Here is a 27,240-nt window from a genome sequence, read left to right as displayed (position 1 = left end):
TATCTCTCTAGGTAGCACTGAATAATAGTAGGTCACAGACTTTGGCTGTGGCAGGCTGGAAGTTCTCTTGTCCTTTGTGAATGTAGGCTACAGCTGGCTCAAGCACATAAAACAAGGAGAGAAGAATGGGCCTGCTTGTCTGCCCCTACTTCTGTTACCCAATAGCTCCCAATGCTCCTGTCAAAACAAGGAGGCTAAGAAGGTTGTGGTTAAAGGCACATGCTTGCAAAGCTTGCTGGGCCTGGTTTAATTTCCAAGTCATCCACAAAAGTCAGGCACAAAAAGTGATGCAAACATCTGGTGTTTCACCCTGGGGTGAAACACATACACAGAATCATGCATATGTGTAAATATTTAAAAAAACTATTTTATTTTGTGTTTATTTATTTATGAGAGAGAGAGGAAAAAGTAGGCATGCTAGAGCCTCTAGCCACTGCAAATGAACTTTAGATGCATGCACCACCATGCGCATCTGGCTTACATGGATTCTGGGGCGTCAAACCTAGGTTCTTAGGCTTTGCAAGCAAATGTCTTAACTGCTAAGCCATCTCTCCAGACCATAAATAATTTTTTAAAGTACAACAAATAGACTGGGAATGTAGCTCAGTTGGTACAGTTCTTGCCCAGCATGCATGTAATGCTAGCCTTCAGGAGGTAGAGGCAGGCAGTAGAGACAGGCGGATCACAAGTTAAGCTCATCCTCAACTACATAGTGAATTATACCTGACACTCTATTTCAAAACTAAAATAAATTAAAAAGGTCCAACAAGTGAAAACCATGGTCACAGAGATATACAGATAGCACTCTGAGAGCTTAAGGGCTTTGCATGTCCCAGTCTGGCCAGTCCATGCAGGGGAGAAAAAGTGCAAGGGAATTATGCAGCAGAGACAGGGAAACATTCATTACACAGACATATGGAGCTCTGTGCAGGAGGAGGGTTAAAGGAAGAGTCCTTACAAGCAGCAGAACCCAGGAAAATGAGGTGGAGCTGGACCATCCACAGATGCAAGGTCAAAACAACATTCAAACCAGGATCACAATGTGTCCTCAACAGCCTACATACGGTTTCCATCAATTAAAAAAAAAAAAAGTGTCGCTATTGGTGAAAAACTAAAATTCTCCAGCTGATTCTGAAAGTGATTCTAAAAATGTGACCTGGGCTGGAGAAATGACTTAGCACTTAAGGTGCTTACCTGCAAAGCCCAAGGACCCAGGTTTGATTCTCCAGTAGCCACATAAAGCCAGATGCATAAGGTTGTTCATGCATCTTGAGTTCATTTGCAGCAGCTAGAGGCCCTGACACACCCATTCTATCTGCCTCTTTCTCTCTAATAAATAAATAAAATATATTTTTTTGATGTAGGGTCTCACTCTAGCCCAGGCTGATCTAGAATTCACTATGTAGTCTCAGAGTGGCCTTGAACTCAAGGTGATCCTCCTACCTCTGTCTCCCAAGTGCTGGGATTAAAGGCATGCACCACCACACCCAGAAAAAAATTTGTTTTTAAATGTAAAAATGTGGCCTTAAGACTGCCTCACAGCTGCTTAGATAGCACAAATTTTGGTATTCTTAATAGGGGCCAACTGATGGCCTTGTACTCCAAGACCCCTAGGTTTACAGCTACCACCAACAGATATGCAAAGCCTTCAGAGACACAGCCCCGATAGGGATTTATTAGGACTCAGGTATTCTTGTGACTTGCTCCCTACACATGGGCTTCTATCAAGGCCTGAGACATGAGCTGAGTGCAGACAGGGCTTTTCCTGGATCCTATTCTGTACAACCAACTTTATCCTGTTATATTTGAATATTTTCACTTGGAAATAAATTAGACATTAAATATCCAAACTATGTCACACCAACATGTGTAAGTCACTGTTCACTCTGAGTGAGATACTGGGCTGCAGGGTGGACCTTACTTGGTGCCATCTGGTAGTCACAGTAACAGTTTGACTGTCTGCAGAATTTTTAGGAGACCAGCATACTTCCATTATTGCTATGGGAAGATATAGGATGCCAGAAACACCAAATGGACACTGAGATGTGCCACTCAAAGAAGGGTAAGAAAGCAAATTGGAAAAGGCCAGACTTAAGATGGTATATAACAGGGATTATTTCTGCACAAAAGGGCTAGTGCCATCTAGGACTGACATGGTTAATAATGGGCACCCAACAAATGTTTGTAGAGTGAATAACTAAACTAATGATGCTAACATATAAAACAACAAAGGCGTGCAGTACTGGAGAAGAATTACAGGTATACTGGTCTCTGTATTTTCCACTTTCTTTATACTCTTAAATTAAGTTATAGTTACACACAAGTTGTTATGCATGCATATACTTATTCATGTGTTTATGCATTCCTTCTGACCATATGCTAAGCACATCTCTAGGAGGTAAATAAAATGAACAAATCTCTGTCAACAGGCAGTTTACAGATATTAGGATATAGATGAACATACAGGCAAGTAATACTGATATAAGATGCTGACCAGCTCTGGGAAAAATGAAGTAAGAAAGTGACTGGAGACAAATAATCAGAGAAAGGGCAGTGTGAGAACAAGCGTAAGGTTGTGTGTAAGAAATGAAGAGAGATACATTTGAGAACTAGGAATGAGTTAGGAGTGAGGAGAGTGTGAGGTTGTATGTGAAAAGCAAGCTGAGGATGGATGTGACGGGCAAGTAAGGCAAGGGTGAAGAGTGTGAAGTGGTGTAAAACTGAGCATGAGGGAGTACACGGTGAGGTGTGAAGAGCAAGATGAAGTGTGCATTTGAAGAGACTCAAAACTCATCAAAGCAGAAATTCAGAGGATAGAGAGAGCTTATCAGTATATTGTTTTCTTTGTGTTCTCTTCCCATACCAACCTTTCAGGAACTATGAACAATCAACCAATATTTGTGGAGTACAGCATGAGTACAGAACTATGCTAGGAAAATTATTATATTAAATGACAAAGATGAAGCCAGAGTGAGGCAAGGAGAGGTGTACAATAAGAGGAACTGTGAGGGAGGTGTGAGGACCAAGGTGACATCTGGTTGAGGAGTTAAATAAGATAGGTATGAAGCATAAGGTGAAGTGGGTGTGAAGGGGGAGGTAGTACAGGGTATGATGTATAATGGGTTAGTATAAAATAGGAATGAGGAATGTAAATGTGTAAGATCAGATATGAGGAAAGGGTGAAGGGCAAGGATAAGGCAAGGTCTGGTGTAAGGAGTAAGGTGATGTCTGGTGTGAGGCATGAGGAGAGGTATGGTGTGAGGGATATGTATGTATAAGGGGTAAGACGAAATGAGGGTGAAGATTTGGAGGAGGTGGGATAACAAAGGCTGAAGGGAGTCCTGGTGTGAGGGCAAGGTTAAAAGGCAAAAATGAGGTGGGGTATGAGGGTCAAGGTGAAGTCTAGTGTGAGGGGTGAGGTTTGTTTGGTGTGAGGTAAGGTAGAAATGTAAAACAAATGTGAGAGAGATGCTATGAGAAGTATAAATTGGTATGAGGAATAAATGTAAGGTTGAACATGAAAAGTATATGAGGTCAGATGTAAGGAGCAAGCTTAGGTGGATATGACAGATAACATAAAGTGTATGTGGGAGTGAGGTTAAGTAGGTGTGAGGGTGAGGTAAGGTGTGGTATGAAAAGCAAGATGAGGTGGGGGAATTGAGGTCTGTTGAGGTCAGTGGGATGTGAGGGTGGTGTAGTGGTTTGAATCAGATGTCCCCATAAACTCATGTGTTCTGAATGCTTGATCTCCAGCTGGTGGTAATTTAGGAAATGTAGCCTTGCTGGAGGAAGTGTGTGGTTTGGGGCTGTCTTAGGGGTGTTATAGCCAGCTCCCCCTTGTCAAAGCTCAGCTCCCTGCCCTGCTGCTGTTTTCCACCTATTGTAGCAAGGAGATGATGTCCCAGCCTTTGCTCTACCATCTTTACCCTGCCATCATGAAGTATAAACTGAGATAGTAGGCCAAAAATAAATCCTTTCCTCCCATGAGCTGCTTTGAGTTAGGTGCTTTGTCTCAGCAATGTAAAGGTAACTACAACAGAGGAGGGTAAAGTGAGGTGGATGAGAGTAAGGAGTAAGGTGAGATAGATAAGGTGAGGTCTAGTGTAAAGGTTAAGATAAGGCATTATAACAGTTAGGATGAGATAGGTGTGAGGGGTGATATGGGAAAGTATAAGGAGTGTGCACAAGACTGAATGAGTTCAAGATCAGACTTGAAGAATTAAATGAGGTTCTTTTCTCCTTCCAGGCCATTCCTCAGTTTTTTTTAAATTTTGTTTCTTTTTATTTATTTATTTGAGAGCAACAGACAGAGAAGAAGAGGCAGAGAGAGAGAGAATGGGCATGCCAGGGCCTCCAGATGTGTGTGCCCCCTTGTGCATCTGGCTAATGTGGGTCCTGGGGAATCGAGCCTCGAACTGGGGTCTTTAGGCTTCACAGGCAAGTGCTTAACCACTAAGCAATCTTTCCAGCCCCCATTCCTCAGTTTTGATGACCTCACATACTCATTAAGTTTCTAGCTGAGGGGTTCAGCACCTCTATCTGGCCAGTATTGGGTTATGCCCCCTTTGCCTTGGCAGAACCCTCACATAATTGTGACTTGTTCAGTTCACCTACCATGGGATTTCAGAAGGTAAGGAGGATCTGAGTCGCTTCCTACCTTGTCTGGTCCAGGCAGCAGTGACGTCTTCTGTCTATTTACACAGGTCTCCTCCTAGGGAATGGACTCTAGAACTGCCCTGTAACCCTTCCTTGCCCTTCCCCCACTTTGAATAAACTTGGTTTCAAGGACCCACCAATCTGAGGCCTATTATACCATCCTGGCTCCTCACATAACTATCTTCTAGGGATTGCTATCCCCTTGAAGCCAAAAGAAAACTAAGGTACAGAGACTTCAGAACTCAGCTGGAATTGGTGCATGTCTGCCTAGCCCTGAACTTCTTCCTGGCCCTTCCCCTATCCCTATGACTGGGCTGGAGCTGGGGATGAGAGCAGCCTACAAACAGTGGTGAGGAAGGATTCACTCAAAGGTCCTCCCTGTGGAGCCTGAGAAGGAGCTTTTGAAACTTGTCTAGGAACAGTTTAGGGTGTACTATGCACTAAGGTGCTACTGAGATGATTCTGTCCAGTGTATTCTGAACTCTGACATGAGATATCAGTGTTAAGCTCTTTTGTACATTAGCAGATACAGGAAGATGCAAGAAGTCACAAATACCACACCATGCCAGGCCAGCAAGCTCTTAAGATACTTGAATCAGGAGTGGCTCAGTTCTATAGGGTCCTCCCAGGAAAGCTTTAGACTAAATGCTAACCTTTCCCTCCTAATCATGAGAGCATCAGGTACTTAGGCAAGACTTGCCACTTCTATTATACTGAAATTATGTTCCCAAGAGGAGGAAACATCAAGAATATCCCATTTAAGTACCTACCTATGATGGAATCCCTCCGGAAAACATCTCTATCGAAAATGTAAAATGACAGGTGACGAAAACTCCGAGGGATTTCACAGTAAAAGTCTTCTCCATAAAAGGGGCTGGACAAACAAACAAAATGCACATCATTAGAATTCATGTTGCAGAGTGTGCTTGTGCTGTTCAGGCCAGGCGGGGCCTCAGGACAAGCACTGTTCTCAGGCACACACCTATGGTCTTATTTTCATATTCACTGTAGGAACAACTATAGGGTGTTTTCCTTGTGAGATGTGAAATGGAGTTGGTAGTAAGCACACCAGAAAAAGATCTTGGTGGCATTGTAGAGCATTCCCATCATGTCCAAGGAATGGGCTTCAGGAAATAAGAGAGCTCAGTGTGTACTATGGCCATTAACAAAGAAATCTTTAGCACATGTGCCTATGTTTAACAAAAACCATAGGACTTTTACAGTAACTGGCAGAGGATGGTAGCCCTCACTTATACATTAAAAAGAAAACACAGATCCAGTTTCAGACCTGCTCCTAGAGATCCGTCTGTCCAGGCTTATCGTGGGGAGAGGACCCTGCTACGCAGACAACTCCCACTGTTCTCATAGCTCATCAGCCCACGTATGAGTCACTCCACAGCTGCAGCAGCCCCACAAATGAAAACTTAAAATAAACTGAAGTTCTAATTAAGGGGCACAAAGCCAGTGGGCTCTGTCACCAAACAAACCTCCCTATTGTTCTAGGCCAGTACTATCCAGGGCTCAGAGACAATGGCTCATGACGCAGAAATGACACTACTGAACCTAGAGAGTTGGTAAGGAAACCCAGGGACTACATCAGGACAGACACACTGACCTAACTTAAAACTAGATGAAATTTTTTTGTTTGTTTTTTCGAGGTAGGGTCTCATTCTAGCCCAGTCTGACCTGGAATTCACTATGTAGAATCAGGGTGGCCTTGAACTCTTAGCAATCCTCCTACCTCTGCCTCCCAAGTGCTGAGATTAAAGGTGTGTGCCACCATACCTGGCTTTTTAATTTTTAAATTAATTTAAAATTTTTTATTTTATTTTATTTATTTGAGAGAGAGAGAAAAGAGAGAGAGAGAGAGAATATGGCCATGCTAGGGCCTAAGCTGCTGAAAATGAACTCCAGACTCATGTGCCTCCTTGTCTATCTGGCTTATATGTGTCCTGGAGAATTGAACCTGGCTCCTTTGGCTTTGCAGGCAAGTGCCTTAACCACTAAGCCATTTCCCCAGCCCTAGATGTGATTCTAATTCATGGCTAAAATCTAATACAGAAAAGGGAACCAAAGCAGTGTGGTATGTGATTCTAATTCATGGCTAAAATCTAATGCAGAAAAGGGAACCAAAGCAGTGTGGTCCTTTTGGAGAAAGCAGCAGGAGGGCACAAAGTGATGGGATCACAGTCATCCATGTGCAAGGACCCTGGCCACCTCCACACAGAGAATTAGCTCTAAATAGATCACACACCAAACCTGAGGGCTGAAACTATAAACCTCTAAGAAGTACTTAAGATTAGAGCTGTAACCTGGAGTTAGGCAAAGATTTCTTAAATCTATAATATCATAAGCACAACTGCTAGAAGAAAAAAAAGCACTGGTTAAGTTAGACTTAATTAAAATATAAAACATTAAAAACATTTGTGCTGGGGCTGGAGAGATGGCTTAGTGATTAAGGTGCTTGCCTGAAAAGCCTAAGAATGCATGTTTGAATCTCCAGGTCCAACATAGCTAGAAGCAGTGACACAATCATGCAATGTTGCACATGCACACAAGGGATAGCATGCCTCTGGAATTCATTTACAGTGGTTGAAAGGCCTTGGAGTGCCCCTTCTCTCCCTCTCTCTCTCTCTCTCTCTCAAAAAAAAAAAAATAACATTTATGCTGGGCTGGAGAGATGGCTTAGCAGTCAAGGCACTTGCCTATAAAGCCAAAGGACCCAGGTTCAATTCCCTAGGACCCATGTATGCCATATGCACTAGGTGGCACATGTCTGGAGTTCATTTGCAGTGGCTGGATGCCCTGGTGCCCCCATTCTCTCTCTTACTCCCTCTCTCTGCCTCTTTCTCTGTTTCAAATAAATAAATAAAAATAAAATATTAAAAAATTTATGCTGTCAAAGACATCATTAAGAAAATAAAAAGGGGCTGGAGAGATTGCTTAGCAGTTAAGGCACTTGCCTGTGAAGCCTAAGGACCCAGGATCAATTTTCCAGTGCCCACGTAAGCCAGATGCACAAGGTGGTACATGCGACTAGAGTTTGCTTGCAGTGGCTGGAGGGCATGGCATGCCCCTTCTCTCCCTCCCTGTCTCATTTTTCCTCTTTCTTGCTTATTTGTAAATAAAATAAAAAGGTTAGGGAGATTGTTCAGCAGTTAACAGTACTTGCTTGTGAAGTTTGCTGGCCTAGGTTCAATTCTCCAGTACCCATGCACATGTGTTTGTTTTCACCCTTTGTGTGCCCCCTTCTCTTGCTCACAAGTAAATCAAAATTAAAAATTAAAAAAATGTATTAAAAGAAAGAGACAAGTTAGGGAAAATATTTGCAACTCTATTATATGATAAAGGACCTGGATCCATAATATACAAAGTACCTTTATAACTCAATAAAGAGATACCATAATTCAAATTTTCAAATAGGCAAAAGACTTGAATGGATACATATATCACATAGAAGCCAAATGACCAACAAACATATCAAAATGCTGAATATCATTAGCTGTATGGTTTGAATGTGAAAAGTGCCCCACCCCACCCCAGGCTCATATACTTGAACAGTTGGTCCTCAGCTAGTGGTGCTATTGTGGGAGGCTGTGCAACTTTTGGGACTGTGGCATAGCTAGCAAAATGGGTCACTAAGGCTAGGCATTGAGGGTGATATCTATTTCTAGTTCCCAACCCGAGCTCTCTGCTCACCAACATGTGAGAAGCAGCAGCTGCTAGCTCCTACTGCCTAGCACTGAGCCACTCCATTAGGCCTTCCCAGCCATAAAGGTCTATATTCCCTAATACCATGTGCCAACATAAATCCTTCTTCCCATAAATTGTTATGTCAGATATTTTATCACCACAGTACCATCCTATTAAGTCCCCCCTCCCTTTTTATTCCCTTTATATCCCCTTTCTAGCTTACTGGCCTCTGCTACTGAGTTTTATTCCAACTCACATAGAAATCTAATCATTTGTAGCTAGGATCCACATATGAGAGAGAATATGTGACATTTGGCTTTCTGGACCTGGATTACCTCACTAAGTATAATCCTTTCCAGGTCCATCCATTTTCCTGCAAATTTCATAATTTCATTTTTCTTTACAACTGAGTAGAACTCCATTGTATAAATGTGCCACATCTTCATTATCCACTCCTCAGTTGAGGCACATCTAGGCTGGTTCCATTTCCTAGCTATTGTGAATAGAGTGGCAATAAACATGGTTGAGCAAGTATCTCTAAGGTGGTGACAAGAATCCTTAGGATATATGCCTAGGAGTGGTATGGATAGGAACCTCCACACTAATTTCCACAATGGCTGTACCAGACTATATTCCTGCCAACAGTGTAGAAGGGTTCCTCTTTTTCCGCATCCTTGCCAGCATTTATTGTCATTTGTTTTCATGATGATAGCCATTCTGACAGGAGTGAGATGGTAATAGTAATTCTAATTTGCATTTCCCTGATAGATAGGGATGTAGAACATATTGGGTTGCAAGGTCACTGAGAAATCCTGCTGGAACTGAGCTGAAAACCTCCTCTGTATAGACCAGCTGATGGAAAGCTGGAAAAAGCTATGTTGCATGCAGTTCAATGGGAGAGAGAGAAATCACCAGTGGTGATAACTCAACAGTGGACACTACAAGCCTTAAATCTGGCCAGCCAGGCCAAATGAGCCAACAGGTGCAGTAGTGGCATGTCTGTTATGGGGAAAACCCACCACTCTCTACTTGGATTGGAGGCCTGCTCCATGGGAGGGAATATATGCCTGATACCTACAACAGGGGTAGTCATGAGCCCTAGGAGTATAATGTCTGCTGGTGTCTGGCTAAATATATATACTATGCTCACTAAACTGCTGGGTCACCACTACTCTTAATGTTCATACCCATACATTAATGCTACTCTCTCATTTTTGGTTAGAGAAGCTTCTCTTTTCAGGTAGCCTTGGACCTTGGGATGACTCAGAAGTTACCATAGTGCTGAGAAGAAGTGACAGAGGAGTGCTCAGAAATGAAACATCTCTATTACACCTTCCAAGGCTCATGGTCTATTGCAGAAGAGGTGGCAGAAAGAATGCAAGAGCCAAAGGAAGGGTAGGACTCCTTACAACGTGCTCCTCCAGACACAAAGTCGCTTGATATCCATGACCTTGCAGTGCCTGACACTACCTACACAAGACCATCATAATAAGAGGAAAAGATGATGACATCAAATTAAAAGAGAAACTGATTGAGAGGCGAAAACATATGATGGAGAATGGAGTTGCAAAGGGGAAAGTGTGGGGAGGACAGGAATTATCATGGTTTATTGTCTATAATTATGGAAGTTGTCAATAAAAAAGAAATTAAAAAATTTTTTCAAAACAGAAAAAAGATGCTAATCTCTCATGTATGTTGTTATCACTGTAGCTAAGAACCTTATAAGCAGTGTAATGTACAGGAGAAACTCCTGAAACTATGAGGGGCAAAACCTCCAGATCCAAAGGACAGACAGAGTGTGGGTGCATGAATGTGTGTTTTCATGTGTACCTATGGTTACAGTGTATTTGTATATGATTTGGGAGCACAGTGCTCTTGAGGTTAGATATATATGTGTGTACATGTGCACATGTGATTGTGAACACGTGTACAATGTATGTGTCCATGGGCATAAATGCTATGGACATAGAAGTGTTTTGAGTCTGTATGAATATGCACCTTTGTACCTATGTGAATGCTGTGAGTATATGTGTGTACATGAGTGTGTCTGTGTGCAAACACCCTGTGTGCAGGTATGTGTGTGCATGCATGGGCATGCGCATGGCCATAAATGAATGTGTGAGCCATGGGCATGTTGCCTGCATATACATAAAAGTATAACTGATGCATGTCTCCCCCTAAGGTATTGCCTTTATAATTTAGGAGCAAAACCTGTCCATTCCAACATGAAGCCATGGATGCTGAATGATGAGATTTTAGACCAGGCCACCTCCCCACTCAGTTGTATGAACACTCTAAGAACATTTGTGTTCCATAGGCTTTGGCCCAACTGTAGGAGATACCACCACAACCCTAAAACCAAAGAAGTCAATACAGAGCAAGAGCAATCCCAGACATGCACTTAGCAATACATGAGACCTTAAGAGCTAGTACTGATGGACTCAACTTAATAATCATACATAAAACATCTGGGTTTAAAAATATATATATAATAGGTCTTTTATACCTGTGTCAATGTTTAAAGTGATCAATGCTGAGGGGACTATATGGAGCCAATGTATCAAAAACCCTCCTCAAAACTGTCCTGAGCCAGGTGTGGTGGCACACACCTTTAATCCCAGCACTCGGGAGGCAGAGGTAGGTGGACTGCCATGAGTTCAAGGCCATCCTGAGACTACATAGTGAATTCCAGGTCAGCCTGGGGTAGAGCGAGAAAATACCTCAAAAAAAAAAAAGAAAGAAAGAAAAGAAAGAAAGAAAGAAAGAAAGAAAGAAAGAAAGAAAGAAAGAAAGAAAAGAAAAGAAAAAGAAAGAAGCAAGCAACCAAAACCTGCTTGGCATTTCTGTCCCCACAGAGTCTTTGAGAATCAAGCTGCTCCATTGGCAGACCATCACAGGTGTCCTGTGCTACAGTGAATCTTGCTGTGTCTAGGACTGTCATAACTTAGACTGAAAAGACAGATGGCATGCTAGCTTTCTATTACAACAGCAAAACACCTGAGATGACCAACTTAGAAAGAGAAAAGGATTATTTTGGTTCATGGTTTTGAAGACTCAAAACCTATGCAGGTGGCAGAAGCATGTGGTAGAAGGTAAGTTTACTACATGGCAAGGAAGCAAAAAGGAGAAAAAGAAAGGCCTGAGGTCCTGATGTTTCCTCCAAAGGACACACTTCCTAACAACCTCCTACTAGGCCCTGCCTCTCAAAGGCTGCACTAAGTCTCAATAACACCACCTGGGAAGCAAGCCTTTCTTTAGCACATTAGCTTCTGGACATATTCAACATCTAAACTAGAGTACAGTATTTAGCTCAAATTTGTAATCAAGAGGCAAGTTAAACTTTGATGCAGGATAAACTCCAGAACCAAGAGTACTACTGGAGCTGCCACTATGCACAGGTATAAGGGACCTGAAGGTATGTCTGTGTGAATCTGCAACAGCTTAAGAGCTTTGAAGGTGTCACCTTGCTATGTATTTGGTGAAATACAGGCTTTCAGAATCCCTCTCCATCATGTATAGTCAGGATCTATAGCAAGGATTTGTGCCAGCCTCACTCAAATAATGAACTATGTGTTCATAATTCAATGTACATTCAACGCATGTATGACATGTAGTAAGGGGTTGCTGAGATGGTGACAATGGCAAGTACACACCTCATATGGGTGGTGTACACATGGCATTTAACCCTCACAGCATATCACCACTATACCCATGCAAAGGGAAAAAATTCAGACACTAAAAGATTAATAAGTCCACATCTGAGCTTTTACTCCTCCAGAAAAGCTACTAATATTCAGCAGCCACAGCTGACCACATGCCCCTCCAGGAGCTACTAATTTCAGCAACCAAGTATCATTTCAGCATCTGGCTATACTCCCTACCTTCACAGGACATAAACTCCTTGGCACTGACTCAGCCATGAAGCATCTTAGATCAAAGGCCAATATTCCTTGTAGGGCTTCAGAGAGATAGCTACACATCTAGACTGCCTGGGAGGCCATTCTGGGGTGCCTCCCATATACCTGCAGACCAGAGAAGACTGGCCACAGATGGACAGAGCTCACATTAGCTAGTGTTCCTTCCACTCTACTCAGCTGGGTGTGGATTGCATGACAAGTCATTCACCAAGTCCTCACATACAGGAGAATAACCAGAACCTTGGAGGAAGGGGGTACAACTTTGAAACTACCATGAATCACCCTTCCTCATGCTCCAGATCCTTCTGTCCCCCTTATGATGGATGTACTGTTCCAAACCCCTGAAACCCCTGTGAATTGAACAAACTCCATGGTACTTTTTAGTAATGCTGTGTGGTCCCATACACAGATCTTCAACTCAGGACTGTGTCCAGTCTGCTAAAATGGTTTTATGGGACTCCTATGTTTTTCTTAAAGCTTTTTCTTTCTAAAATGTTTACTTCCACTATTTTATTGAATGGGGTTCTATGTACTTCAGGCACCTCAACTCCATCAAAGTGTTTAATAGCACTGGAAAGGCCTTCAATTTTTCCACATGTCCAGATAACAGAATGCTTCCCAGGGCCCCACTGCAAAGCAGAGTACTAGCAAGAAAAGGGACCTGTGCCCAGTCCTTTGGTTCTTGTGATCTGGAGGCTGCTGGGGACACTGTGTTCTGAAATGTCTGCCTGCACTGTCCCTCAGGAGTACCCCAGGAACCCCATGAATCATCTCTGGGAAGCTCCTTTCTACATTCTCATGAGAAGGGAAAGCCAAGCATTCAGCCACTGTCATGCTTCCAAGGCAGAATTCTTTCTAGAACTTGAGCAAAAAAAGAACTTTGGCCCTTAGGACCCTCACAATTAGTCATCCTTCATTTTCTACATTGGCAACTGAGAATCCCAGAACCATAATTGTGACTCAAATACAAGAGATGAGTGATTTTGTCTTAAATCTGAGGTAACTTTTAGTGACTCTAATCACCACAAATCACTCAACTAGTATCTTTCATCTCTAGTCTCCTCCCTTATCCTCTTTCTCTCCTTCCTTCCCTCCATGTTCTTATCAAATAGCTCAGGTTGACCTGGAGCTCACTACAGAGCCCAGGCTGGCTTCAAACTCATGGGATTTTCTTGCTTCACCCTACTTAGTGCTAGGATTATAGTTGTGTGCCACCAAGCTTTACATTTTCTTATTTCTATATGAAATTATAAAAATCATATATTTTAAGTTTAAATTTTATCATTAACTTTATTTCTTGTGAGTCATCTCAAACATTGAAGTTATAAATTAAGGAGGAATATTGGCAGGTAAGGAAGTAATTTGTGGGGGTGATTTTATTAACTGAGCAGTTACTGTGTGCTGGGCTGAGTTCTCATGTTTGGGCTGAGCTGGTAAACAGAAGAGAATAAGAGCAGACAAAAAAGGAATGTGTAGGCTACCAATATTGTACCTATAGCAGGTGAGGAAGAGACATTTATGCTGAGTCTGCAGGGAGGATGTACTTCTCCAGGCAACAGGCCCTCAGGTCCTGAGGGTTCACCATTGCTAGGGGAAGAGGCCAAGTAAGTAGCCTGGTGGGCTCTATGCTCATTTTCATGGGAAGCATGTTTCATGGAAGGCAGAATACAGCCAGATCCAGATCTCCAAATACAATTCACTCACCTGTTACACCTGTGATGTCCTTGTGAGGACTGAGAAGGGAAATTAAAAGACATAAGTCCCTTCCACCTTATTATTTGACTCTGGTGGTCAGAGCCTGGGGTTGAAGTCCAATGGGGACCCAACAGGACCAAATTCTCCAAATATGATTGTTTGCTTGGCATTAGAGGCTCCTTAAGGAGCCGAGGCAGGGAAAGCACTCTAAAACCACAAACAAATGCTGTGTAGATGCATGTGTTCCTAAGTCAAAATTCAGGTAAGGAGGAGAAGATCAGCTGGGCAGCATGCTACCTGGGGTGATTCCATGGAGTATGTACTTCCCAGATTGGTCATTCAGCTTAGCATAAAGGTCACAGCCCAGAGTTCCAGGTCCTGTCTAGCCACTTGGCCAGGATGACAAGGAGTTGCAATCTCAGGGCAGGTGAGTAGGCTTAGAATCATGGGTTTGCACTTGTGCCCATCACAGGTGCCCATCATGACATCCAAGTACAGAGCTTCTGAAAGCAGCACTGAGATGAGCCGGGCCCTTAGCCAACTCTAATTGTTGTCATTGTTATAAACCGTCTTTGTTCTCCATGCACTTAATAGGAAACACAGATGATGGTGGTCACTGTTAGAAATCATCCTTGCTCTCTCTCCACAACCCTAACAGGTTTTGAACACATAGCCTAAAGAAATTGAACACAGTTTCTTGTCCACCTGATGATTCATTCAAACCTTGATTCACATCCACTCTCTTAGCATCTGGCTTAAGCTTTCCAATAGAGTGGCCATCAACATTTGCCATGGATGGGTTCTGGGTTGAGTGTCTCTGGAGCTCCATGTGCTGGACTCTAACCTCCAGTATGAGGTATTAAGAGTGTGGAGACATAATTCAACTATGCTGTTTAGAAGGGGGAGCTTTGGGAGGTGATTGGAGTTAGTAGTGAGCTGGGTTCAGAGACTTGTGCCTATAATCCCTGCTACTTAGAAGGCTGTGGTTGAAGGACTACCATTGGAGACCAACCTGGGCTATACAGTAAGACACTATCTCAAAAAAGAAAGAAAAAGAAAACTGGATAAGGCCATGAGCTGCATGATTAACCCTTGGCTAGTGGGGCAGCAATAAGAAGGCATAAGCCCACACATAATCATACACATGTGCCCTGACTGTTTGCACATCATGTCTTGTGCCTCAGGCCCCTGCCACTAAAACTGCTAATAAGCTTGTGGAGAGCAAGGATGATTTGTAACAGTGACCACCCTCATCTGTATTTTCCCTTAAGTGTGTGAAGAGCAAAGATGGCATATTACAGTGGCCACAATTAGAGGTGACTATTACCAGGTGTAGCCCTTGATCTTGGGCTAGGCAACACCAGCCAAATAACCCTCTTCTCTTTATAGATGTCTCGTGTGTTTCACATAGTCTGTTTCAATGAAAAACACACTAACATAACACTTCTACTTAAGTCTAAAGTAGTTTAAATTATATTTAGAATTCAGTTCCTGCCTAGCCATTGGCCACATATGACCCATGGCTACCAAACCTGAAAGAGCAGATAGAAGGAGTGAGATCACAGGGAGGCACCTGCACATTGTTTCCTCAGGCCAGGGTCTCAGAACAATCCAAGCTGGCATGTAGGGCAGGAAACAGCCTATATGGGCAACCAGCAGGGTGTGGCATGCTCTAGACATGGCATTATGCTCTTACCCTGTGTCTGATCCCAGCAGACCAAGACCACTGGGAGCCAATGAGGCTCATCCAAGGAACAAAAATCCCAAGGATGATTTATCACAGAAGCAATAGGACTGATACCACCCCTGTGGCAGTAAGCCAAGATGTTGGACAAGAGATAACTTAAAGAATGGAAATCTTGCTGGGCGTGGTGGTGCATGTCTTTAATCCCAGCACTTGGGAGGCAGAGGTAGGAGGACTGGTATGAGTTCAAGGCTACCCTGAGAAAATATAGTGAATTCCATGTCAGCCTGAGCTAGAGCGAGACCCTACCCTGAAAAACAAAACAAACAAACAAACAAAAAAAGAAATCTTGCTCTTTGTCAGGATGCCTGTGGTGCTTCGATTCCGGTGTGCCCCATAAACTTAGGTGTTCTGAATACTAGGTCCCCAAGTACAGCATAGTGGACTACTCTGGTCTGTGTTTAAAACCTGAATGTAATAAGAACTATGGACTGTGAAGTTTGGCATATGAGGGTAAGAAAGAATTTTGCCTGGACTGGGCTAGAAGCAGTTTGTAAGAAAGGCTTACTGTTATGCCCATGTCCTTAGAACTTGTACAGGGTTGCATTGCATAGAAATGGACTGGTGTGAGCAGAGGGATATGGCACAGAAATGAAACCTTTGGGCCAAAACTTCTACCCATTCAGCTGAAATTGTATGAGAGATTATAACCTTTGAGATTGGGCCAACTGACCTACACTGGGACAACAGGAAGAATGCAGACTCTTTTGAAGGGGCCTGAATGCTGAAGGAGTTTGCTGTTCTTCAATGTCTGCTTTATCCCCCACCCCCCAACCTGGATTAACAAACTGGCAGCCCACTTGTTATTATAGAGTATAACAAATGCAGGAAAAAGAGGGCCAGTGAATTTGCAACATGGTTTTGTTTATTGGAAATGGCCATGGGCAGTGTGCAGAAAACTTGTTAGATTACCTTCGTGGAAACCTGATGGAGTCATGAGGATAAACTGTGGGTTACAGGGAGACCCAATGGAGATGCCAGGACTATGAGATGGTGTGATTGTTTGATTCAGGTGACAAAAATAATACTTGAGCTCCAAGTGAGGAGAGACCTCATGAACAGACCATGTGGGGGGAAAGTGTGAGAACCTTCCCTGGGATAGTGATGGTGAATGTAAAACGAGTGACAAGCTAGGCATGGTGGCACACGCTTTAATCCCAGTGCTCGGGAGGCAGAGGTAGGAGGATCTCCGAGAGTTCAAGGCCATCCTGAGACTACATAGTGAATTCCACGTCAGCCTGAGCTAGAGTGAGACCCTACCTTGAAAACATAAAAACAAACAAACAAACAAAAAGGCTATAAAAGATGATAGATAATGTAAACAAAGGGGAACGAACTCTGTTGCCTGGCAACAGTGGATGACACCTCCTTCCAGGCTCTGCAGAAGACATGTCACTTAAGGCAAGCTCAAGAAGGGCACAGAAAAGCTGGAGGGATGGTGTAGTGGTTAAGGTATTTGTCTGCAAAGCCAAAGAACATTGGTTTGATTCCCCAGGACCCACATAAGCCAGATGCACAAGGTGGCACATGCAACTGGAGTTCGTTTGCAGTAGCTTGAGGCCCTGGCATGCCCATTCTCTCTCTTTCTCTCTGTTAAATAATTTTAAAAAAGTTTTTTAAAAGAAGGGCACAGATGGGCAGGTGGGGTGGTCAACAGTTAAAGGCACTTGCCAACAAAGCCAAAGGACCCAGATTTGATTCCCCATCTGAATGCTAGGTTCCCAGATGATGGATATTTGGGAATTAATGTTTCATGGAGGCAGTGTATAGTTGGGAGTGGGCTTATGGGTATTATAGCTAGTTTCCCCTTGCCAGTGTTTGGCACACTTTCCTGTTGCTGCTGTCCATCTGATGTTGGCCAGGAGATGATGTCCACCCTGTGCTCATGCCATCATTTTCCCATGCCATCATGGAGCTTCCCCTTGAGTCTGTAAGCCAAAATAAACCCCCTTACCCCCGCCCCCACAAGCTGCTCTTGGTTGTTTTTTTTTTTCCGCCAGAAATGCAAATATCACTGCAACAGTACTGCTGGTACCAAGAAGTGGTGTCATTTGCTGCTTGAAACTTGACTATGTAGCTTTGGCCTTTTGGAGCTGATTTTTGAGAGGAATGTGGAAGGATTTGAAACTTTGGCCTGAGAGACACCTTGCAGTGCTATAAGCACAGCTTGATGGCTATTTGGTCAGAGTTGAAAGATCTGAATGAAGTAGGAACTATGGACTATGAGGTTTGGCTTGTGAGGGTGAGAAAGAGCTTTACCTGTACTGGGTTAGAAGCAGTTTGTGTGAGAGGCTTGCTGTTATATCTATGTCCTAATAACTTGTGCAGAGTTGTACTGCATAGAAATGGACTGGTGTGTGCAGAGGGATATGGCACAGAAAAAATGAAATCTTTGGACCAAAAGTGCTGCCCATTCAGCTGCAATTGTATGAGACATTACAACTTTTGAGATTGGGCCAGCTGATCTGCACTGGGACAACAGAAAGAATGCAGAGTCTTTAGAAGGAGCCTGAATGCTGAAGGAGTGTCCTGTTCTTCAAAGTCTGCTTTATTCCCCCCCCCCCCGGATTAAAAAATTGGTACCCCACCCAGTATTATAGAGTATAAGAAATCCAGGAAAGAGTGGGTGATTAAATTTGCAGCAGTCTTTTGTTTTGGAAACGGCCATGGGCAGTGTGAAGCAGGTTTGCTGGATTGCTTATATGGAGACCCGATGGAGCCATGAGGATGAACTGTGGGTTGCGGTGGAGACCCAGTGGAGATGCCAAGACTACAAGACAGCCTCTAAGGAGAGCTGCCTGCCCCAGATGAAGTTTTCTAGGACTGTGAGTACCTTAGCTGGAGGGGTGTATTTGGAACTTCAGAGATTTGTTGCTGGTTAGACTTACTGGACTCGGAGATTTGTCACTAACTAGAGCTGTTGGACTTGGTGCTAGAGTTTAATGTTTACCCTGTTTGTTTTAAATATTGTATTGGCTCAATATTTCTTTGCTATGCCAAATGCCATCTTCTGCAGTGTGAGTGTTTATTCTGTGCCATTATGTGTTTTGGAGGGATTTTTTAAATATTATGGCTCAGTTAAAAGATCTCGGACTATAGGAATGTTTTAACATCATTAAACTGATAAAAACTATGAGGACTTTTAAAGTTGGACTGAATGCATTGCATTTTACATCATGGATGGTTATCAGTTTATGGGAGCGAGGGGTTGAATGTGGCAGTTTGATTCAGGTGTCCCCCATAAATTTAGGTGTTCTGAATGCTAGGTCCCCAACTGATGGCAATTTGGGAATTAAAGCCTCCTGGAGGCAGTGTATTGTTGGAGATAGGCTTATATATGTTATAGTGAACTTCCTCTTGCCAGTGCTTGGCACACTCTACTGTTGCTGTTGTCCATCTGATGTTGGCCAGGAGGTGATGTCCACCCTCTGTTCACGCCATTGTTTACCCCTGCTATCATGAAGCATCCCCTTGAGTCTGTAAGCCAAAATAAACCCATTTTTCCCCCAAAGCTGCTCTTGGTCAGGGGTTTTCTGCCAGCAAGGCAACACTGACTGCAATAATGCCCTTAGGTAGGGCTGAGCTCAGTACCTTCAGAGTTGTGGGAAACTGCTGAGGCAACCCATCTATCTCCTTTCCCCATCTGCTCAAGTCTGGAAGGCAGAATCCTCATGCTTCCTTACATGGACTCCTGATGAAACAGCGTATTTATCTTTGTTTCAGTAATGGATACTTCCAAGGAGAACTACGGAACAGGGCAGCCACATACTCATTCCAGCTAATGTCTCTCACCTTGTCTCATCACTGGTATCCAACTGGTACATAAGCTGAGTTCCCTCATGTTGGTGCATCACCAGTACCCTGTTAGTATGTAGATACCACTGCTTTGGGTCTCTGGGGAACTATATTTATTCTGGAGTACAAATTAGTGACCTGGAAAGGATAGTCACAGGTACCACCTAGAGGATGCTCCTTAGGGTGACAGCTACCAAGTGAACACTGTATGATATCAAAGGTCATTCCTATGTCCACAGGACATGGGGATCCCCTTCACATTCCAAAATCCTAGAATTCTCAAGACCTTTCCATAAAGCAGCATGGTATTTGCATTCAACCTCACAATCCTATACTTAATACCATCTCTTGATGACTGTGATACCTGCCACAGTGGTTGTGCCATCTAATAGTTGCTGGGCTGTATTATTAGAAGACAATAGAAAAAGTCTGTTATACATGGAATTTTTCCTGAATATTTTTATTCCAAGTTTGATTGAAACTGAGAACAAAGAACTAGTGGATACTGACCTACCAGCTACAAAAGCTGCCAAAATTCTTCATCAAATCCTTTGTTAAAAAGAATAGTCCAATATTCTCTGATTTTTGCTGAAGATGGGTATGAGGAATGAGAGTAAGGCTGAATGTGAGGCTTGTATAATTGCTGGGCCTAGGCCCTGGCACCAGGGTACTTCTTGGCCTCTGTGGGATGTCACCAACAGGAATATAAAGGCCTCTAGATGTGGCATTTTACAGGTGCTCAATAACCAGTAGCCAGATGGAAAGCTCAGCCATGCCAGCTCAGGCTGAAAGGAAGCTCACAGGGCAAGAATCCCAAGCTGAATGGTGGGGACCCAGGGTAGGATAAGGTATCACTCAATATCTTACAGGTCAGCCAATAATTGCCTCATCAGCTATACTGGTCCTCTTCCTAAAATCAGCACATAACCCAGGAAGACATTATTTTTCAGATAAGTTAGTTGACAATTAGATATACATGAAAATTTATAGAATATTCTGTTTCATGCTTTAAAATCTAAATTTAGAGTGCTTTTAAAGGCAGGACACATTCATGAGAAAGAATGCTTCTTTTCATTTTAACTATCCTTTTGTTTAAAAAAGAATAAAAGGCTGGGGCTGGGGCTGGGATAGCTCAGTGATTAGGACACTTGCCTGAGAAGCAAGGACTCAGATTTGATCCCCTAGTACCCACATGTCTAGATTTTGTTTACAGTGGCTGGAGGCCCTGGCATACTCTTTCATTCTCTCTTTCTCTCTTGTTCTCTTTCTATCTCTCTCTGCCTCTTTATCTCTCATAAATAAGTAAATAAATAAATAAAATATTTTTAAAATAATGAAAAGCTACTGGAGAGAGACTTGTTTACATTTGAAAAAATTAAGCTCACTAGGATGGCTATGATTAAAACAGCCAAGAAGAGGCCACAAGAAATGCAATAGTAACATATTTGTGGTGCAAACACACATGCATAGCAGCTTTGTAGAATAGTAGTTCTCAAAGTGCCACACCAGTAACGGCCAGGTGACCTAGTAGCTCCACTCCTAGGTACTAATTGGAGAGAAATGAAAAGTGGCACATAGAAACTTGCACAAGAGAACATAAGAGCCAATTTAAGGGTAGGACTGCTTACAATGTTCTCCTCCAGACACAGAATGGCCTGGATACACATGACCTCACAGTGCCTGGCACTACCTACACAAGACCTTCATAGTAGGTGGAAAAGAGGATGACATCAAAATAAGAGAGACTGATTGAGAGGGGAAGGAGGTATGATGGAGGGTGGATTTGTGAGGAGGAAGGTGGGGTTGGGGAGGGAATTATCACGGTTTATTTTGTATAATTATGGAAGCTGTCAATAAAAAAGTTTTTTTGAATTTTTATTTTATTTTTTTGTTTTTCGAGGTAGGGTCTCACTTTAGCCCAGGCTGACCTGCAATTCACTAAGGAATTTCAGGGTGGCCTCGAACTCATGGCAGTCCTTCCACCTCTGCCTCCCAAGTGCTGGGATTAAAGGCATGCGCCATCACGCCCGGCTTTATTTTTATTTATTTATTTATTTATTTATTTATTTATTTGACGGAGAAAGAGGGACAGAGAGAGAGAGAGAGAGAGAGAGAGAGAGAGAGAGGGAGAGAGAAAGAGAGAGAATGGGTGCACCAGGGCCTCCAGCCACTGCAAACGAGCTCCCTATGTGTGTGGCCCTTTGTGTATCTGGCTAATGTGTTCCTGGGGAATTGAACCTGGGTCCTTTGGCTTTGCAGGCAAATGCCTTAACCATTAGGCCATCCTTCCAGCCCTTTTTAAAAATTTTTAATTTTAATTAATTTATTTATAATAAAAAGTTTTTAAAAGCCAGGTGTGGTGGCACACGCCTTTAATCCCAGCACTTGGGAGGCAAAGGTAGGAGGATCACCATAAGTTCAAGGCCACCCTGAGACTACATAGTGAATTCTAGGTCAGCCTGGGCCAGAGTGAGATTCTAACTCGGAAAAAAAAATTTTTTTTTAAAGAAACTTGCACAAGAATGTTCACACCACTCATAACTGTCAAAAAGCAGAAACTTAATATCATTAATCAGCTGACAGAGAAGTATGTATAGATTCATCAATGATAATCAAAAGAAACCCAGTCCTTGTGAGTGTGACAGTATGAATGAACCTTGAAAACACTGAGAAAAGACACCAAGTGAAGGCCAAATGGCCTACGACCTCACTGCCAAGAGTTGTCCATGGCAGGGTGGAGGTATGGTGACAGTTACAGGGCCTGAGCTTCTTTTGGGAACATGAAATGTTCTAATTTTGACTGTGGTGATGACTACATAACTCAGTAAAGAATACCGAAAGCCACTGGATTGTAATTTTAGATGACTGAATTATATGATCTGTGAATTGTGTCTCAATAAAGCTACTTTTAAAAACAAATTTTAAGGGCTGGAGAGATGGCTCAGGTGTTAAAGGCACTTGCTTACAAAGTTTAATGATCTGGGTTTGATTCCTCAGTACACAAGTAAAGACAGATGTACAAGTGGCACATGTGTCTGGAATTCATTTACAGTGGCAAGAAGTGCTGGCATGCCCATTTCCATTCTCTCTCTCTCTCCTTACAAATAAATAAAAAATATTAAAAAAATTTTAAAAATAGGCAGATGTCAGAAAACTGGAAACTAGAATTAAACTTCTAGGATAAGCCACCCTAGGATGTTTTACTCTAAGATACACAGATATAAAACAAAAAATATGGAGAATACTTAAAAGTAAAAGTAGAATTTCCTTTCATGTACTGATAGAGCTTTTCCTTTAGCACCATGATCTGGCCTCTTTCAGAATAAAATACACCACCAGACAAATACTCTCATAGTTGCCAACAGTGAAATTCACCCTACACTGTCTCTATTCAGCTTTCATAATTTGGAACAATATCATAAAGAACACACGACTCTGGGCTTACACGGACCACAGGGCCTTTTTAAAGAGGGTTTCCTGGCAGAAAGTGCTGTAAGGCTTTGGGGGTACATTGGGCCATAGAACTCCCCCCCCCCAGAAAGCCTGAATTGACATACCCCACCACAGCAGGGCTCATCAATATGCCTGCTTGCTCTGGAGTATGGCTCAGAGTTTGAGCCCCTGTCTCATATGCTTAAGGCCCTGTGTTCTATCCCCAAATGCTAAAGATAAATAAATATGGCTAAACTTCCAGGAAGAAGGAATGAAGAAAATATACTTAATTTGAACTGCTTAAATTACTGATGAGTTTGAGTGTCTGCCACATACTTATGAGCTTTTTAAAAGTTCATTTCTATTAATGACCTTGGACCATTCTCATACTCAGGAGGTGGATTCACTGGCAACTTTTGAGTTTATGCTACAACTACAGAAGCAAATAACTAATTCACAGCATATAAGGAATGTCCTTTTAAAGGAAAAACATCTCACATTTGTTGATAACTTCCTCACTAATGGATAAGTTGGGATCCCTAATTCTAAAACAGCTTCCCAGACAGGATATAGGTCCTTCCACTCACTAAGTAGGGGCTGCCTCAGGAAGGATGGCTGCCCATGCCCTAGCCTCATGCAGGAGTGACACAGCACAGCCCTTGAGGTTAGCCAGAGATGTCTAGGCTCTGTGGTAAGCTGCATGTGGGGTCTCCCTCATTCTGGACCAGAGACTAAGAACCAACCAAGTCAGAAATGAGAAGAGCCAGGCACAGCCCAAGGTCCACAACCCCACAGACCTTCATCAACAGAAGACTGCTTGTGTCTCTTCACAGGCACCACAGTTTAAAGCATATTTTCAAAAGACACCGGAAACAGGCAAACACGAGGACATTCTTACAATGCCCTGCTCCCTGTGCTGCCTGCACACAAAGCCTCCTTTCTACAGGGCTCAAAGAGGCACACAGTATGGGCGCTTCCCTTCCCAGGCACTGTTTAGCCACAGTTGCATCCACACAGGCCAGCTTTGTCCAGGACATGGCCAGTGGCAGGAGAAGCATGACACTGCTGGCCAGCAATCCAATGCAGCCTGAGTGCTCCAGAACCTTCTTTCCCAATAAAGAAAAGGCTCATATAGAAAGGCTGGGCTACTCTCTCCTCTTGGTTATTTGTGTTTGACAAAAAGAAATTAATGTACTGACTAGCCCCTGTCCTGAAGTCACCAGAGTGATAGATAAGTGTTTTCCTCCACCAAGAAGGAAGGAGTCAGAGGTTCAAAGACAGTTTCACAGAATGCACTAACTTTCAGCAGGAAAATGAAAAGCTGGCACAAACGTTCATCTCTACGTGGGGTCACTTGTACAAAGTCCTCTGAATCTTCCTCCTTACCTTTTCTTCCTCCTCCTTCCAGACCCCTTTGAATTCCTTTTCTCCTTCTCCTCACTACTCAACAGGCTGGGCAGAGGGCTCACCGGCTTCACTTGAGAACTTCCAGAAAAAACCCAACTCCTCCTTGAGGCCACTGCTGCCCCACCCTACCCCAGATGATCTTGCCTCATGAAAAATGACATTGGCCACAAAAAAATGACAGGGTTGGGTCCCCAGTGTCCCGCCCTGCCACCAAATCCTGTGTACATTCCCAACATCTATGGTGGAGCAGGGAGATTTGAGGAGAGGACAAAGGCTGTGAGAACCGAACCTCAGGAGAGTCTGCCTGGTTTTTGTATCCCAGGATCTGCTGAGCTGCAGACAAAAGGCCAGACTCCAGGCTCTGGGGCGGAAGACCCATGGCTAATGGTACTACAAGGCAGGTGATGGCCCTGTGAGCAGGAAGCAGCCCTGTACAAAGACTCCAGTCTTTTTCTCAAAAGTTGAGCACTCAGGTAATGAAATATGTATATGATTAAGGCACTAATTAAAAACTGGATTAAGGGCTGGAGAGGTGGGTTAGCAGTTAAAGTGCTTGCCTGCAAAGCCAAAGGACCCAGGTTTGATTCCCCAGGACCCCGGAAAGCCAGATGCACGAGGTGGTGCATGCATCTGGAGTTCGTTTGCAGTGGCTAGAGGCCCTGGAGTGCACCCCCCCCTCTGCCTCTTTCTCTCTACCAAATAAATTACTAATAATAAAAATCTTTTTAAAAAGCTGGATTAACATTACAGTAAAGAAACTACTAGGGCTGGAGAAAGATGGCTTAGTGGTTAAGTGCTTGCCTGTGAAGCCTAAGGACCCCGGTTCGAGGCTCGGTTCCCCAGGTCCCACAGGTCCCATGTTAGCCAGATGCACAAGGAGGCGCATGCGTCTGGAGTTCGTTTTCAGAGGCTGGAAGCCCTGGCGCGCCCATTCTCTCTCTCTCCCTCTATCTATCTTTCTCTCTGTGTCTATCGTTCTCAAATAAATAAATAAAAAATTAAAAAAAAACTACTATATCAAATGTCCCTGGGAGATGGTCTAGGGTGGGAGGAAGCTGCAGAGTACAGAAAGGTCTTACAAGGACAGCAAGTTGTTCTAGAAGGACGTCAGGCAATGAAAAGACTTACAAGGGAATACTTGAGGCTTCTTCCCAGTCTGTCTCTTGGGATTCTAATGCTCCCAGAAGCTTCCTTCATAGGTAGCCAGGAAGATAAGCAACTCAAACTCAGCCATTGCTACTGAACCTGATCCCCTAGGAAATCATTGTCTCATGTCCAATGAAGTTCAAAGAACACAGAAACTCCAAGGAGGGAAGACTGCTCTGTCATGCAAAAGAGACATGGTGAAAATTACACTGCTGACTTAGAACCCTGGAAATACCTAGAGAGGAGCCTAGGGTCTGAGGGAGCCTGAGGTCAGGTTGTGGTACTTCAACACAGGGCAGGCCTCTTGCCTGGTACCCGGTACATCACAGCCCAACACCCTGGGATTTTGCAGGAAGCCAGCAGTGCACTGACTTGGGGTTACCACAGGGTGGTTAACATATACAGGGTGTGGTTGTTTACTTTGAATTGCCACACCCAGAGCTGTGAATGAGGAATGTGGTCTAGAGCTGCTGCTTTGACCTGTCCTCTAGGCCCAGAAAGTACCTGATATCTGTGTCCCAGGTCCCAGAAGCCTTGGGCATCAGGCAGGTGTAAGGACAGAGCCATACTGCAGCAGATGAGACTGAGCACATACATCCTTGGATGAGGACAAGAGCAGTGCTTCCTGGCAGGCTTTCAGCTCCTGCAGTCTGAAGATTACCACTCTACTCTGAGATCTGATTTCCTCACATGAACAATGGCACCAAGGAGAGCCCACCCTGCTCTGACTCATGGACATAAAGTGTAGCACAGACCATACCACCTGGTTCCCAAAGTACTGGAGCCTCAGACTCTCTCATTCCCATAGCCTCTCTATCAGCCTCCCCTGGTCCCCAGAGAGAAGCCACAGATCCTTAAAAACACATTAAAACTAAGCTCGCAAACATCAAAAATCAAGTGAAAATAAATGCTGGTGAGGATGTGAACAATTAGGAACACTCATCCACTGTTGGTGGGAATGTAAGATGGTACAACCACTTTGGAAAGCAATATGGAGACTCCTGAAAAAGCTGACTATAGAGATACCAACAGACCCAGTTATTCCCTTACTGGGCATCTACCCTAAAACCATTAAACCACAGGCCAGAGAGGTTTGCTCAACCATGTTTGTAGTGGCTCAATTCATAATAGCTAAGAGCTGGAATCAACCCAGATGTCCATCACTAGAAGAATGGATAACTAAGATGTGATATATCTACACAACGGAGTTCTATACAGCAGTAAGAAAAAAATGACACAATGAAATTTGAGGAAAAATGTTTGAACCTGGAACAGATCATTCTCAGTGAACTTACCCAATCACAGAAAGAAACTTGCCGCATAGTCTCACTCATCTACAGCACCTAACCTGAATCTACCCAAGATGCCTTACATACGCAGCAAGCATTTCGTGGTCTAGACAATAGGATGGGTGGGGAAGGAGGGGAGGGCAAGGGATGGCGTGGGAAACACAAATCTAGACCCAAAACAGCAATGGTACCATAAAATTCTAGATCCTAAAAGGCAGAACAAATGGCTGAACCTTCACTAGGCCCTTAGAGGGAACACCTGAACCACAGGACACTGGAGAGGGTATGATGAAGACTGACCTTAATCTTCTACAGCTTCTCTCTCTCCCCCTGTCTCTTCTCCCTAACCCTTTAATATTAGTTATCTTTTTCTTCCTTTTCTTAGTGGGCACTGACCTGTAACTCCCAGTACCAGCATGGGGCTATCATCCACAATGAGCTTTTGATCAGAGAGACCTACAAGGTT

The 27,240-nt window shown here is 43.4% G+C and overlaps 1 protein-coding gene across 3 annotated transcripts in view; it reads right to left on the bottom strand.

Annotated features, from left to right (window-relative positions):
* Window positions 1-27,240, bottom strand: part of Rasa3 (RAS p21 protein activator 3) — a 148,455-nt gene that overhangs the window by 58,985 nt on the left and 62,230 nt on the right. For all 3 annotated transcript variants that reach the window (XM_004663428.2, XM_045145795.1, XM_045145794.1), the window contains one exon: window positions 5,427-5,530. In XM_004663428.2, coding sequence (XP_004663485.1) covers window positions 5,427-5,530 — 104 coding nt within the window. The remainder of the gene's footprint in view (window positions 1-5,426; window positions 5,531-27,240) is intronic.

The sequence above is a fragment of the Jaculus jaculus genome, chromosome 3 (assembly GCF_020740685.1).
Source record: "Jaculus jaculus isolate mJacJac1 chromosome 3, mJacJac1.mat.Y.cur, whole genome shotgun sequence".
In the NCBI taxonomy this organism is placed as follows: Eukaryota; Metazoa; Chordata; class Mammalia; order Rodentia; family Dipodidae; genus Jaculus; species Jaculus jaculus.
The sequence above is the reverse complement of the archived record's forward strand: the minus strand, read 5'-3'. Positions and strand labels throughout refer to the sequence as shown.